Source organism: Parasteatoda tepidariorum, chromosome 2 (assembly GCF_982258835.1).
Source record: "Parasteatoda tepidariorum strain Cologne lab strain chromosome 2, Ptep-v5.0, whole genome shotgun sequence".
NCBI lineage: Eukaryota > Metazoa > Arthropoda > Arachnida > Araneae > Theridiidae > Parasteatoda > Parasteatoda tepidariorum.
This window is the reverse complement of record NC_141756.1, coordinates 36,043,904-36,058,519: the sequence shown is the minus strand read 5'-3', so window position 1 is coordinate 36,058,519 and position 14,616 is coordinate 36,043,904. Positions and strand designations below refer to the sequence as shown.

Genomic DNA, 14,616 nt, shown 5'->3' with positions numbered 1-14,616 from the left:
TATGATTGCAAAAAATTTTAATATTTAAAACTGTATGATCACCATTTGGGAAACTAGATTCGTTAAAAGGCATCAATTCAGATTAAGTTTAATTTAATTTAAAAAATTATGAAATAAATATTATTTATTTATTTACAAAGTATGGCACAACAAGGCTCTCTGAAAGTTTAAACCTCATCTGAATGCATGATTTTTTTATCATTATTACAAAATACGAGAAAACTTCCAAAAAGCCACTGGGTGAGAATTACGGTCGTAAAAAATTGATTTCTACACTGTTAAAATTTTCATTCTAAAATTATGGTAAAATAACTCGCAGCTATCTGTTCATCCGATTAACCGTAAAGTTTACAGTAAAGAACATTTTTTTTCTTTACGGTTTTGATACTATTTACCAAAAGTATGGTTATAAAACCATGAATACAAAACTATACGGTTTTTTAACCATTTACAATTAGCATTTTTCAAAAACGGAAAAAAATATAATTATTTAATTAGACTTACTAGCTTGGCTTTCCGTAAGGTAATGGGCATTGGAGAGTGCCGGACACTATAAATTCTTTATGTTTTAAAGGGAATGGAGGAAATATTGTGGTGTCACCACTAGGACTCGAACTCCAGTTCTGCCGGTCATGAGATTGACAGATAAGCCCGCAAGGTTTTGATATGTACACAGTAGCTTCATTACGTGGTTCTAGTTGGTGCGATAAAATTCTGGTTGCTTAACTGTATAAGGTGAAAGCAGTTAATAAACAGTTTTTCTCAAACTCAACAGTTTGATTACCATTTTATTTATGGTTATTTGACTGTTTTGATTAAATATGGTAAAATAACCATTCAATAAATTGTTATTTAACTATTTTTTCCTAGAAATTTCTAACAGTGTAGATGACTTTCGCAGGTTTGTACTATAGAAAAATATATTTCAAAAGTTTTCTGAACTTAACAAGGTCTATTTTATAAAATAAATCAGTTTCATTTCAAATTTTTATTGTGTCTTGAAATACAGACAAAAGTAGCATTTGTAAAGTAAAAAGAATTCATGAAACATTTTTATTTTTAATTGAAACAATGCAGATCTAAAACAGAAAGATCACCAAAAAAGTTTATTTCAGAATCTTTTTTTTTTTTTTTTTGTAATTTCAAAAACTAATGGTGAGACCTCCATCAATAGGCATAGTAATTCCAGTTATCATCGATGCTTTATCACTCAATAGAAACAAGATGGGATAGGCGACTTCATCCACTTCTGCATATATTGAGAAAAAGAAAAATAGTTTAATAAAATGTTTGAATTTATTTAATAATTTAAATTTTAACTGAAAATGCTTCATCAAAAGTGAAATGTATTTAGAATTGTTTATTTTTTAAATCTATAAATGGATTGAGTACACATAGGAATAGTTAATTTACATATTGTATTACTGAATGAAATCTAAAATTTTCAAGGATTGACGTAGAAAAGATTAAAACGATATAAAAATATTAAATGATGTATAAAAATTAATCGATATTATGAAAGTTAATTTATTCGGTAAATTGTAAATTGTGATAACAATTTTAAGAACTAAGACGAGTAAGTTTCACGTGGCTTATACATTGCACAAAATAAAAAATAAGCAATAAAATAACTTTTTATCGATTTATTGAAGCGTAATAATTAAAACGATGGGGCAATTATAATTACATATATTTTTAGAAACTTTAAAAAAATAAACAGATTGAAAGTAAAGTGGCTAGAGTTTATATTAATTGGCTTTATAAATTAAATAGAAATGTAATTTATATTCAAAAAAAGTCTTTCGAATTTTTTCGAAACATTACTGAAGAAGATGGGACTGGAAACATCAAATTACGGGAAAAAATATAAAATAAATTAAAGAGAATTATTAGAAAAACCTATTAAAACACTATTACTAGTTAGAAATATCCTGTTAGAAACACTATTACAAGTTAGAGACACCTATTAGAAGCACTTATAAGAAACACTATTAAAAGTTTGAAATACCTATCGGAAACACTATTACAAGTTCGAAACACCTACTACAAATTTTATCAGACCGTCAAATTTATTTCTATGATTTCATTTCACCTTTCTCTCTAGTGATTCGACAGATGATGGTATAGATTTTTTTCTTTCTAATTTAAATATTAATTACCAAAACCTGATGCATTTTTTCAACTTAATTTTGATAAGGACTCTATGAGTATATATTAATTAAGATATGTAAGAAATACATGTATTTAATTAACAAAACTCTTTTCCATAGCTCTTTAATTAGAATTCACAATATTTCAAGAAAGTAACGTATATTCATTTGGCTGAAAATATGAACGTAATAGGATAATCAAACCATTGAAAATAAACCAAATAACGTTACCAACGAAAAAATATACATATTAAGGTTGCTAAAATAACAAATTTCTCAAAAAGAATTTGATGAAGAGTTAATATTATTTTTTTTCATATGAAAGGCACTGTATATTCCATGCAAACTTATTTTCGATATTTTTAAGTGGCAGAAATTTTGTTAACTAAATTAATTAAGCCTAGTTTGAGAAACATACGTTCATATTTTAAGACTTTTTCGTGTAAAGCTTTGTGACAGTCTTGCGATGCTACAATTTATGAAATGTAAACATTTAATACCTCCAAATCTCTTTAGAGGGGTTCTTTGAAGCCAGTCATTTGCGTATTCATTTTCAGGATCAAACATACCTTCTTCAACCGCCATCTTGGTACGGATAGCTGTGGGATTTACAGCATTCACCCGTATCTATAAATAGATATTTTAATTAATGTAAAAGTACTTAAAATTATTTTGATCCCACTGAAATAAAAATAAAAACGTTAAATTTTGTTTTTAAAAATATAGGATGAACATATTACATATTATTAAGCTCAAATAGAAATACTAACTTTAAAATATAGTTTTAACAAAGATGGAAACAGTTTAATACTTTTTTTTTATATTAAGTTAACTCAATTATATGATAGCATTTTAAATTGCATTTTGAATTTCATTTAAAAAAAATAAGTGATGTTGGACAACTATTGAGGTCCGTGCATATTTCTTGCAATTCTTGCAATATTCCGTATATTGCAAGAATATGAACCTCCAAAAACCCTCGTTTATAACATGCTCTGTGACTTTCAACAGCTCTTTTCTTTTTTCTGCATAATTTATTAATTATTATAGTTTTCTCAAATATGCTGTAAAAAGTCTGGAACATATTACGATAAAAGGTACCGGCATTTAGAATGCAGACGGAAATTTAATGGAAGAAAATTTTATAAACAGTAATTTCAATACTATTTACTGAATTACAGTAATAATAAAATAAGTATTACTATAAAAAATTACATTACATTATATTAATTATATTTAAAGGAAAAAATGCATCTTTCAAATGCTGCAGTTATGGTAAAAAAAAAACGGCACTCTGGGAGCCAGTAGTTTTAGCCGTAATATTTTACGGAAAAAAATTGATACGCCGTAATTTTTTCCAGCGAATTGCAATAATTAAATAAGTATTACTGTGAAAATTACAGTATAAATTTTACTGCAAAAATGTATTTAATGACTACTGCATTCAGGGTGCCAGTATTTTTTTTTTTAGTATAGAATTTAATACAGTGTAACATCAAATAAAAATTGGATTTTGCACAATCCGTAACATATCTTATGGCTCCCTCCCCTACTGCGTTTGGTTGAAAATTACAGTGTCAAGATAAAAGCATAATAAAAGATAAAGAATCGTTTGGGCAATGTTTTTTTAACGCTCATTAGAACATTCAAATTAAAATATTAATTTTAATATAAAAGCCAAGTTTAAATATTAAGTGCTTTTGCTTCATTTTCGATAAAATAGCTACAAATCAAATTACTTTATCTTTTTTGCGCACTCAGATACATATATGGCAGTACTTTTACTTTCGTTGCTTGCACCACCGGTACAAGTAAAAAGTACGTAATTTTACTTGTACTTCGTTACTTTTTAAATTTAGTACTTTTACTTGTACTTTCGTTACATTTTTAGGGAAAAAGTACAAGTATTTGTAACGGAAATGTCGAATCGTTACTTTTTTCTAAAACTCGGTAAGATTTCTAAAAAAAAAAATTATTAAAAAAAAATGCTTATGTTTTTTGTAATTTATAAAATTAATGTGCAATATACATGCATTCACAGCTAACTTCGTGCTTAAATACCTTGACCTCCCGTGGAGCGCTTATTCAGCGTGGCTGAGCACGTTCTGAGAAATTCTCGTAGCAAACTCAGTGACACCACTTTCGAAATGCAATTATTTTGCAAAATTAATAAAAATATTAATTAGCAAGTTATTTTCATTCATTTTTGAGTTTTATGCAATTATTTAATAAATTTCAAATAAAAAATTTTAGATTTTGTTATTACGTTTTTCAATTTTATTTTTGAACTCACTAATAATACATTTTTGTCTTAATACATTTTTTGCTAAATACATTTTTACCTAGCACATTTTTTACTAAAATTATGTTTATGCCTGACCTTGTCAAACAATGCCCAGTCAAATCTCTAAGAACTTCAGAACTATTTGTGCTATTGAAAACCATTATAATTATTATTTTAACTCTTGAAAACTCGAAGGTATTAATTTAGCCGCTGATACTAAAATTCGTTTACAAATTTTAATTATTTCGTTAAGCAGAAATGTTCGGAAAATGATTTTCTCGCGTGACTTCAGCATTAGCCATTGTTACAAATAAAACTGTAGACTGTTCCTTTTCAACTTATACTGCACATTCAATTATTTTTTACTAGCTCAAAGATCACAAAGCTATCTGAAACCCCGTGTTTGCTTTGTTTATATTTGTGCTTTTAAAACGCGTTTCTATAGAGCAAAACAATTTTGAATGAATGGTAATTTAAATAAAAAAAATATTAAACTAAAATTTAAAATCAATAGATAAAATTTCTTTTTCGTGCAAATCCATAAAAGGTTTGATATTGAAACTGTATTTGATTTTAAAATTATATTATACGATTATATTATAAAATTATATTATAATATTCTTCCGAATGCAAAAATAAATTAATGTTCGTATCTTTCAAAATTAAAAATAATTAAATAAATAAGAACAATTTTGCAAAAACATTGAAGAACATAAGAATATTATTCAATAAAATTTTAGGTTACTTTGAATTTTCGGTTTCCTAGAAATGTACTTTTAAATCGTTACTTTCTTTATTTAGTATTTGTACTTTTACTTGTACTTTTTACTCGTTACTTTTTAAAATAAGAATTTTTTTACTTTTTACTCGTTACTTTTTTTAAAAATACTTGTACTTTTACTCGTTACTTTTTAAAAGTAACGTTGCCATATATGCTCAGATATAACGTTACATAAGAGAATAGTGGTCTGTGTTCCGTCATCAATAAACAGTTAGTTTGGAATAATTGTTTTAAATCGTCTGCCGATATAATAACTGCAACTCTAGCTGGTTGCTAGGCAACCAAACAACTTTTTCTTGTTATTAATGTTTTGTTTATCAGTTCGTCTGTGTATGTCTGTGGAAATAAAAGAATGTAAAAGCTAAAAGTCTGCAATACCTTATGTTCAACACACTTCGTAATTATAAATTATTTATCAGTATCATAATTCCTTATTTAAAGTACGGCATATTTTTCCCCAAATAAGTTCAGTATTTATTGATTCTGAGTAAATATTTACGTTATATTTGTACAATCACTATAAAGGGCCCTCAGGTTATAAAGTATGTTTCAGCTTTAATGACAAGATTCATTGTATCGAAAATTAATTGCAAATTTGGTGAAAGTGAAATTTATTTTGCATGCCAAAGTCCATTATTCTGTTTTAAGAACCATAAAATTTAAACTATTATTTAAGCTTTATTTGAAGCTAAATCTATTGTGGAAGATATTATTATTAGCATGAATTAAAAAAAGTTATAGAAAGAAATTATTTTCAGATTGACCAATGGAATGAATTATTACTTACGTTGTATGGTCCGAATTCGACAGCCAAGCATCGAGTAATTTGATCCACAGCACCTTTGCTTGTACAATAATTACTGTATGAGCCAGACACAATATATGAAAAAATGCTTGAAACATTTACAATAGAGCCACCACATCCTCTAGATTTCATTCCTTCTGCTATTATCTATGTAAAAAAAACTAAGTTTAATCTTTTAATCAATTATAACCCATGTTGCAACGCTCTTAATTTAAGAAAAAATAAGTGTGTGAGTGACTCTCAGAAGTAAGACTCTCAGTTTTGAGGATTCCGCAATATTTAAGCAATATTTCGCTAATTTTTAAAATTCAAATGTCACGAAATCACATGATTTATGACGAAACAGGAGCTCTCAAATATATCACGAAAATGTTTCCTCAACTGGAAACTTCATTGTAGTGCATTGCGGGAGATTTTTAACTAGGAAGACGAAACTAAGTTGAAGATTAAACAATCGAAAATAAAGTTACAAAATAAGCCAACTGGACTGTATGGTGATTAAGTAGGTTGGACTCATAGCAGGTTGATCTCGGTTTCGTATTCCACTTCGGACAAATTAGACACTTGAAGTTTTTATTTCCCATTTTTTGGATTAAAAAAAAATAGAACGACGAAAATATTTCTTTACTATTGACAAAACTCGTTTCGTCGAAGAAATAGCGATAGTTATTTCGTCACTTGACGAAATGTTCGCTCGGAGCACATACCAAGAAGCGGTTATATCAAAAACGAAGAAAGTTTTTTGAAATTTGAGTATTATTTTTTATAGTTTGTTTAAGAAACGAGAAAGTTTGAAAGTTATCTTCTTTACTTCCTACCCTGCTATTTCCTGTTTCAGTTTTAAACTACCCAATGTTGATGATAAAATGATATCTGAACTGTTTTATTTTATCATTATTAAATTATTTAATTATAGTTATATTTTAAAATACTGAAAGAAGACGTAAAGACTGAAAAAAATCATAATAACACTGGCGAATAATTTTTTCCTTTGCATGAGATTTTTAACAGATCTTAGACACTTCCATGCCTCTGATTTGAAATTTGCGCTCAATTTCCCTATCCAAGTTATATAATTCTCTTAAATGATATTTTTATTTTATTTTCTGACGAAATATGTACGTTTGAAAACCACCAAATTTTAAACCAACAGTAACAACAGTAACCAACAGTAACAGTTTACTGAAGTTCTTTAGTAATGATTTTGGTAAAATAAACAATGAAATATTGTTTTATGATATAAATTAAAAATTTATTTAATGTGGTAAATTTTGATAATTTTATCATTATACTTATACCATAGACTAAAAACCATTTAATTGATTAAATGGTTTTTAACCAATGTAACAAATTTTGAATATTTTACTAAATGTGTGGTAATAAGAAAAATTATTTGGAAAAGCAGTATTTCCGGTAAATGAATGAACTAAAACCGTTTTTATATGTAAGGTTTAAATACCGTATACTTTGATTTTATTACCAGAATTATTATTAGTATTATTTTACTATAAATGCCCTTTGGGATACAGTACAATAATTTTACTATAATTTTTTTCTCCATTTAGCATGAATGTTAGTTAAAAACAAATTCATCACTTTGTAGTAAACAACGCAACAAAAATAATTATTAAAACATTTTAAAAACTTTCAGTAATTTTATAACAAAGTATTCACTTTCTGACAAACAATGACTTCAAAATAATTATTTGCATAAAAGAATAAAATGTTCAGCATGAAATAAAAACTTACCTGACTTATATTGATAATAGCTTTCACGTTGATGTCGAAAGTTCTAAAAAGAAAATTCTAATGATATCCATGTAACAGGGTTAATGGTGCAAGCATTAATAAATATATAATAACCTCTCATTAATGTGGTTACGTATTATATCGAAACTCCAATAAATCAGTAGGAATTATGTTGCACATTTGAAATGCACAAATTATTCCATAATGACCTTCCTTTAAGCATTTTTAGAAGCTTTGTAAAAAGTTATGCAAAAAAAGCATTCACGTTAAGGGTCAAAATTTAACATTTAAACCAACAAAATACAAAATATGATCAGAGGCAAAGAAGTAGCTATTAAAGAAAGCGGAACAGAAAACACCAAAACGTGTTTGATTGACGAGGGAGACAGAAATGAATTGATAGATAATTATCCCCATCAAGTATTGTAAGGCAATAGAACCTGATATTTGATGATTTCAACTTTATCTTTCTCACTCCTAATTTCAAATATTTCGATAGCTTAGATATCTTTCATAGCTTAGTTCATATTTTGTGACTCTCAGAAAGATTTTTTACGTTATTTTTGTCAATAATTTAAAAACAAATATAGTTTAACACTAGAAAGATGGATGGGGCCAATTAGGTTCTTCTCGTTTTTAATTGACCCGTAAATCAGAAGAAAAGAAATAAACTTACTGAAAGTGTTGAGTATTTCTGACTTTTCGTAATTTGTACCAACTTAAGTGTACCAACTTAATACCAACTTTGTCATTCATGTGTTTACCTTTTAAAAACGTGTATAAACCTTATACCTAGAATGACGAGAAGGGCCCTAGTGCCCCTTAGTTATTTTGGTATGCTCAAATAATCCCAGGTGGCTTTGGGTATTATAAAGTACTCTTTGGTACCCCATAAGGTATCCTAGTTTCATTAAAAAACAAGAATGTTTCAATATATCTATAAATATCTTTCATTGCTTAGTTCATATCATATTGCTTAGTTTCATTGCTTAGTATTTGGGTATAAAATACTCTTTGGTACCCCATAAGGCAGGGATGGCGAACCCATGGCACGCGTGCCATTTATGGCACGCGACACAATATTTTGGGCACGCCACCGATCACAATCGTTATTGCACTATGAATTGTTATTACACAAATGTCACACACTATGAAGCATATGTAACAATTAAATTAAAATTCACAAAAAAACAAACAAAATAATAAACAATTATTAATAAAAAAATTTACAATTAATGCTAAAAGAACAATTAATAACCATAAAAAACAAGCTAACAATAAATAACTAGCAAAAAAATCAACAGTCCTGCTTAAACTAATATCTTACAACCTAATATAAGTTATTTGTCATTTAATCTGCAATAACAGAAGTCTCACTAATGCTACTTCAAGTTGAATTACGCGTATAACTGAGACATTGCAAAGTGTATTTTCTTTTCAATGTAAATAAAGAGTTTTGAGTTGATAGTATTTAGTATTATTATTTTCCCAATAATCATGAAGTCAAAATTATTTGACGGCACGTCTGTGATTTCATTAAGCAATTTTTTAGAAAAAATGGCACGTTGGTGTATAAAGGTTCGCCACCCCTGCCATAAGGTATCCTAGTTTCATTAAAAAACAAGAATATTTCAATATATCTATAAATATTATTTAAAGAGAAAAGGAATTTCTAATGTGTAACTCTAATGTCTTTAATGAATCTAAGAAACTAATGTGTAAGCATAATAGAAAACTCAGTGCTCCATTTAATCGAATATTTTCTTTAACCAAATAGAATAAAATACATTGATTTTCGATGATCAAGTATATGGCATGTTTTTATGAAATTAATTATGATTATATTTTAAGATTTCAGATATCTAATTAATCTGTACACAAACAATCAGGGAAGGGCCAAACTGGCCCATTATAGTATTTTTAAGTATACAGCAATGTTCAGTCTTTCTAGAGTTAAGATTGGCCATTGCATAAAATCCTGTACTCCTTACTTGTCTTGCGTATTTAGTTAGATATTCAGGTCATTCAGCTACGTTGATATCAAATTAAGTGTCTTATTTTCTGTGTAAATAAGTTGGGAAATTAATTCGGTCGGATGTAACTACTTACACCAAAGTGATGTTCCACTCAGTTTCCAAGACAGAATAGTATATATATATATATATATATATATATATATATAATAATATAATTTTCTGACAAAACTCCTTTTGTAATCCGCTGTTTTTTATCATTGTTGTTATTGAAAGTGAATGCATTTTCACTGGCGGTAACATAAAATATAAATAAACTTACTTATCAACTTCTTCCTCACTTAAATTTCCGTAGGACTTTTGTTCTAAAATTCCAGCATTGTTGACCAATAAATCAATCTGTCCAATATTTTCTATAACATTTTTTGTATTTTGCCAATTTCCAATATCTAAGCATATTGTCGTAATGTTGGGATTCTAAAAGAAAAAAATGATAATCATAAAAAGTTAACTCCTAATTTAACACCCATTTAGATTTGCTTGGCATGTTTTCCCTTTTCTTTTCCTTTACACGCAATTTTATATTTTATATTGTATCACTTACTTATCAAAAGATGTAAGAAAAACGTGAATTTATTTTGCTATAAAATAAATGTGAAAATGAGAATAACTAAACGCGAAAGATACCGATTAATACATATTCTGTCATTATGCAAGCAGCATTTTCAGAAAGGCTTTTGGGAAGAGAGAAGAGTATGTTTATAAATAATAGTATGCGCAGATTACCTCTGCGCATGCTAATGTAAACGCATGAGAATTTGTGTCCCATATTCGTCTCGCTTTCCACTTGCTTCCCTATTTTTTGACTGAACTGATTCATATTTCAAGGAGCAAAACTATTGAAAACCAATAAGATTTTAAACAAATAATTAAAGATACTAAAGTTCTAAATCAAGTGAAGATGATTGTGAAAGCCATGTAGTCAGGGACGGATTAACCTATAGGCACACTAGGCACGTGCCTAGGGCCTACGAAATTCAGGGGCCTACGAAAAACTTGGGAGAAAAAAATTTTTTGACAAAAATAATTTAGCTTTAAAAACAACAAGTGTATTTTGCACAAAATTATGAAGATATAAATAAAAATATAATATTTTTCGGTAATAAATTATTTTGCAGAATCTTATGATCTAATATATTACTTTTTTGCGATTTTTGAATTCAACGAAATTTTGTATTATGCTGTCGAATTCCAAACTACGCAAAATGTCGTATTCAATAGACATAAGTGCGAGCGATGCCAAACGATCTTGATTCATTGTTGAACGCAAATAATTTTTTATCAATTTTAATCTGGAGAAAGATCTTTCTCCTTCTGCATTTGATCCAAGAATCGACAAATATATTCTTAATGCAATGTGAACGTTAGGAAAAGTATTCACAAGTTTATCTTTAATTTGAGCCTTCAACATTTCTTGTGCAGATTTATGTTCATATAAATTTGAAAATAGTAAAAATTCATCTACAAAGTTTTTCTCTAAATCGGATGAGTCTAAATGTTCACTAAATTTTGCGCTTTTAGTTTAATCTCAGATTCTGACAAATTTTTGTGTAATTTCCTTGTAATTCGGGTTCGATAAAACATCGATTAATGACACTTTTTGGTCGATCCAGAAAACTGGGAAATTCAGACATCCGGGATAGCGATGGTCCCGAGCATCCCAGATAATTGGTTCTCTACTGTATAAATATTTCTTGTAATTAATCTCACTATCAATTTCACTGTTTTCTTTGCTGGTTTGTTGTTGTATTGTTGACGTGAAGCGTTTACATAGTTATCGATCGAACTAATCATAATGGTATTATCGATATCAACTGCAATATCGGCAGTATGTCGGTATTGCAGATAAAGTTCAATAAACAAATTCGTAAATTAAAATCCATATTAATAAAAATGTAAAAAAAAAATATGCAAGAAAATTTTAGCATATATTTTGAAAAGAGGGGAGGAGTGGGGGAAGGAGGGGAGGGCCCAAAAACGGCTATGCCTAGGGCCTACGAAAGTTATAATCCGGCTCTGCATGTAGTGACTTCGAGCATCCCAACCTTGATGATACGCAGGTCAGGTTGTCGGCTAAAGTGATCAACCCTTTTAGCAAGAATAATTTTGCCTAATGGAGTATCACCACATAATTTTGAGATAATTTTTGCAGTTTTAATGTGATTTATGAAACTTAGCTGGCTTTAGTTTCAGTTGATAATTTCAATTGATACTTCGATGCACTTGAGAATAAAAACTGTTATGTATAGTAAATACACTTCTGAATAATTTAGTTTTTGAAGGAAAATTTTTAGAAAAAGCTAACAATTATGACCTTAAACTCCCTAAAGTTGAGAAAGAAATGAAAAGTCTTCTACATATACTTTATAAACAAATTTTCTCTAATAAACTAATAAGCAAAGGCATATGGCGATGAAAAATGATTCATTATACTCAAACAATGTTTATACTTACAATTTTTATCAGCTCATCTAAATCTGACTTTGTCCTACTAATAGCCACAACTTCAGCTCCACATTCTGCAAGTCTAATTGCAACAGCACGACCGATACCTAAAAATTATCCTTATATATATTTCCAACCTTTATTCTTTTTATAATAATTTTTTAAATAATTCCATTCCTTTGTATGTACAACTTAATTAAAGGATACTTAAAATCATTAATACACAGTTGAGCGCCGATTATTCGAACCAATCGGGACTAAAGCCGATCTGTATATTGGAAAATCCGGGTAATTGGACTGCTTCTTATATTATTTGTAGCGCAGAGGATTTTTTTTTTTTTTTGTGCGTCGTAGAAAACGTAAATTAATTCGTAGTAATTTAAACATAAAAATGAATTAAACAATAAATGATGGAAGTACCGAAAAATATACACAAGGTGTTCCGTGAAGACTTCCCTTTGTATTTATTTTAAGGCTATGATGGCGGAATGATTACTATTAAGATCATTTGGATTACCAGATGACACATTTAATCGTTTTGTTTTTTCGCCATTTTTTTATGCATCCTCGTTTGTATTTTATTATAATTTAAATGTGTTTTTTTTTCTTTTTAAAATATCCATTACGTAAGAGATTACAGAATACTATGTATACAGTGTGCAAAAAAAAGAAAGAAAGGAAAAGAAAAGAAAGAACTACCCTGAATATCTTATGATCTAATGATCGGATTATTTTCACATTCTAGGAATCAATCTTAATGGCTCTAGGGGTCTTAATAGCTTGATGATATCAAATATGCTAATTAATAAATGCAGATGTTATTTCAGGCTATGAAATCAGTCTTAATAATGTACTTTCTAGAAATAAACATGCCTTTTATTTCAGCAGATTCGAACATCTGACCTCCAAAATATAGGGGATAACCGTTCGGGGAAATATGGTCCCCATAGCTCGGTCAAGAGAGAGCTCCAAAGTTGGGACCCAAAGTAAGGAATTTTACTTTATTTGTATTTCGCTATACTTCGAGAACTTTTTACTAAAGCAAAATATAACAAATAATGGTCGAAAAATTTTAGAATTGTAAGGTACATAAATGTTTGCTTAATTTTGAGGAATATAATTTTACATGGCAAAATACAAAATATGAGCAAAATCGGTTAAATAGTTCCTGAGAAATTGAATTTCAAATAAGACAAATATTTAAAATTTGATTGAGTTATTCAAGAAGTTATTCCGGGTGGTCCATTTTATTTTGCGCACTATACATTGTTTTGATTTTATTTGAAGATTTTGATTTTATTTTAAAAATTTTATTTGAAGCATTTAATACTGATGCATTGAATAAACTTAAAAAGATGCATTCTAAGTGATGTATGAATTATGAGTTTGTATAACAAAAATTACAATCAAAATATAAACATATTACCTTTGCCTGCACCAGTAACTAAAGCCCTTTTTCCTTCAAAATCAATATTCATATTATTAGCAAAAATACAGCTTTTCTAAACTAAAAAAAAAAAAATCAAAAAATTAGAATTATGTTCAGCAAAAGTTTGTAACTGAAATAAAATCTATGTTTAGTGCTCCTGTCGTCGAGTTCAAATGCGATTCCGATAAACTTTTCTTACTCATTCTTTCTACGTTTATTATTTAGTTTGTTTAGAAATAAACGAACTCACCAAGCCAGACAAGTAAATGAGATACAATTAATGGTGGCGCCATATTTGTTACAAGTTCCGTATTAAATAAAGCAGCAAGGAACTCATAATTAAAGCTATTGGCAGTGAGATACAAAATTAATTTGCTTAATAATTAATAATTTAAAATATTGAAACAATTCTAAACTCTTTTCAATTAAAAAAACTACAGTTGCTTCAGATTTTATTAATTTAATTGTTAAAATATTGAGATTATAACTAATAAAAACAAAATTTGGAAACAGATTTTTGCGTTTTATTTTAAAGTTTTAGAGGCTTTTAAAATATGTTTTTATTTCTTATCGGCTTTATTTCATAAGGATGAAAACTAAAACAATATTGCCTACAAAAATCAAGAAATTAATGATAAAAAAAGAGGATTGTATGTAAGAGCTTGCATGCATCTTTTTCACTTAAAATCAGTTTGAAATTTGAGTGAAATTTGCTTCTTTTCTTGCATATCAACTCTAAAATAAACATTTAATATACTACATAGATATTCAGTCCTTCAAAAAAATCCGAAAAGCAATTAGAGAAGTAAAAACATAATCATTTTATAAATTTGAATATTTTTTGTTTAAAAACAGTAAAAATCATTTTAATAGAGAAAAATTATATACAAATTTATTTCTTATCAAGATAAATTTAAAAAAAAACAAAAACATATAATGC

The 14,616-nt window shown here is 28.0% G+C and overlaps 2 protein-coding genes across 4 annotated transcripts in view; both read right to left on the bottom strand.

Annotated features, from left to right (window-relative positions):
• LOC107444820 (L-xylulose reductase) overlaps positions 1–595 on the bottom strand; it is a 51,143-nt gene extending 50,548 nt beyond the window's left edge. Inside the window, exon 1 of the mRNA XM_087157209.1 lies at positions 505–595. Within this exon, the coding sequence (XP_087013335.1) occupies positions 505–534 (30 nt within the window). The 5' untranslated portion in view covers positions 535–595. The remainder of the gene's footprint in view (positions 1–504) is intronic.
• Positions 596–973: 378 nt separating this feature from the next.
• LOC107444822 (L-xylulose reductase) overlaps positions 974–14,616 on the bottom strand; it is a 100,703-nt gene continuing 87,060 nt past the window's right edge. For 2 of the 3 annotated variants that reach the window (XM_087157208.1, XM_087157206.1), the window contains exons 2-8: positions 13,674–13,754; positions 12,257–12,354; positions 10,065–10,219; positions 7,770–7,812; positions 6,003–6,167; positions 2,651–2,777; positions 974–1,249 (exon numbers count right to left, since the gene is read on the bottom strand). In XM_087157208.1, the coding sequence (XP_087013334.1) occupies positions 1,143–1,249; positions 2,651–2,777; positions 6,003–6,167; positions 7,770–7,812; positions 10,065–10,219; positions 12,257–12,354; positions 13,674–13,725 (747 nt within the window). In that variant the 5' untranslated portion in view covers positions 13,726–13,754 and the 3' untranslated portion in view covers positions 974–1,142. The remainder of the gene's footprint in view (positions 1,250–2,650; positions 2,778–6,002; positions 6,168–7,769; positions 7,813–10,064; positions 10,220–12,256; positions 12,355–13,673; positions 13,755–14,616) is intronic. The other variant, XM_087157207.1, reaches the window with a different exon arrangement.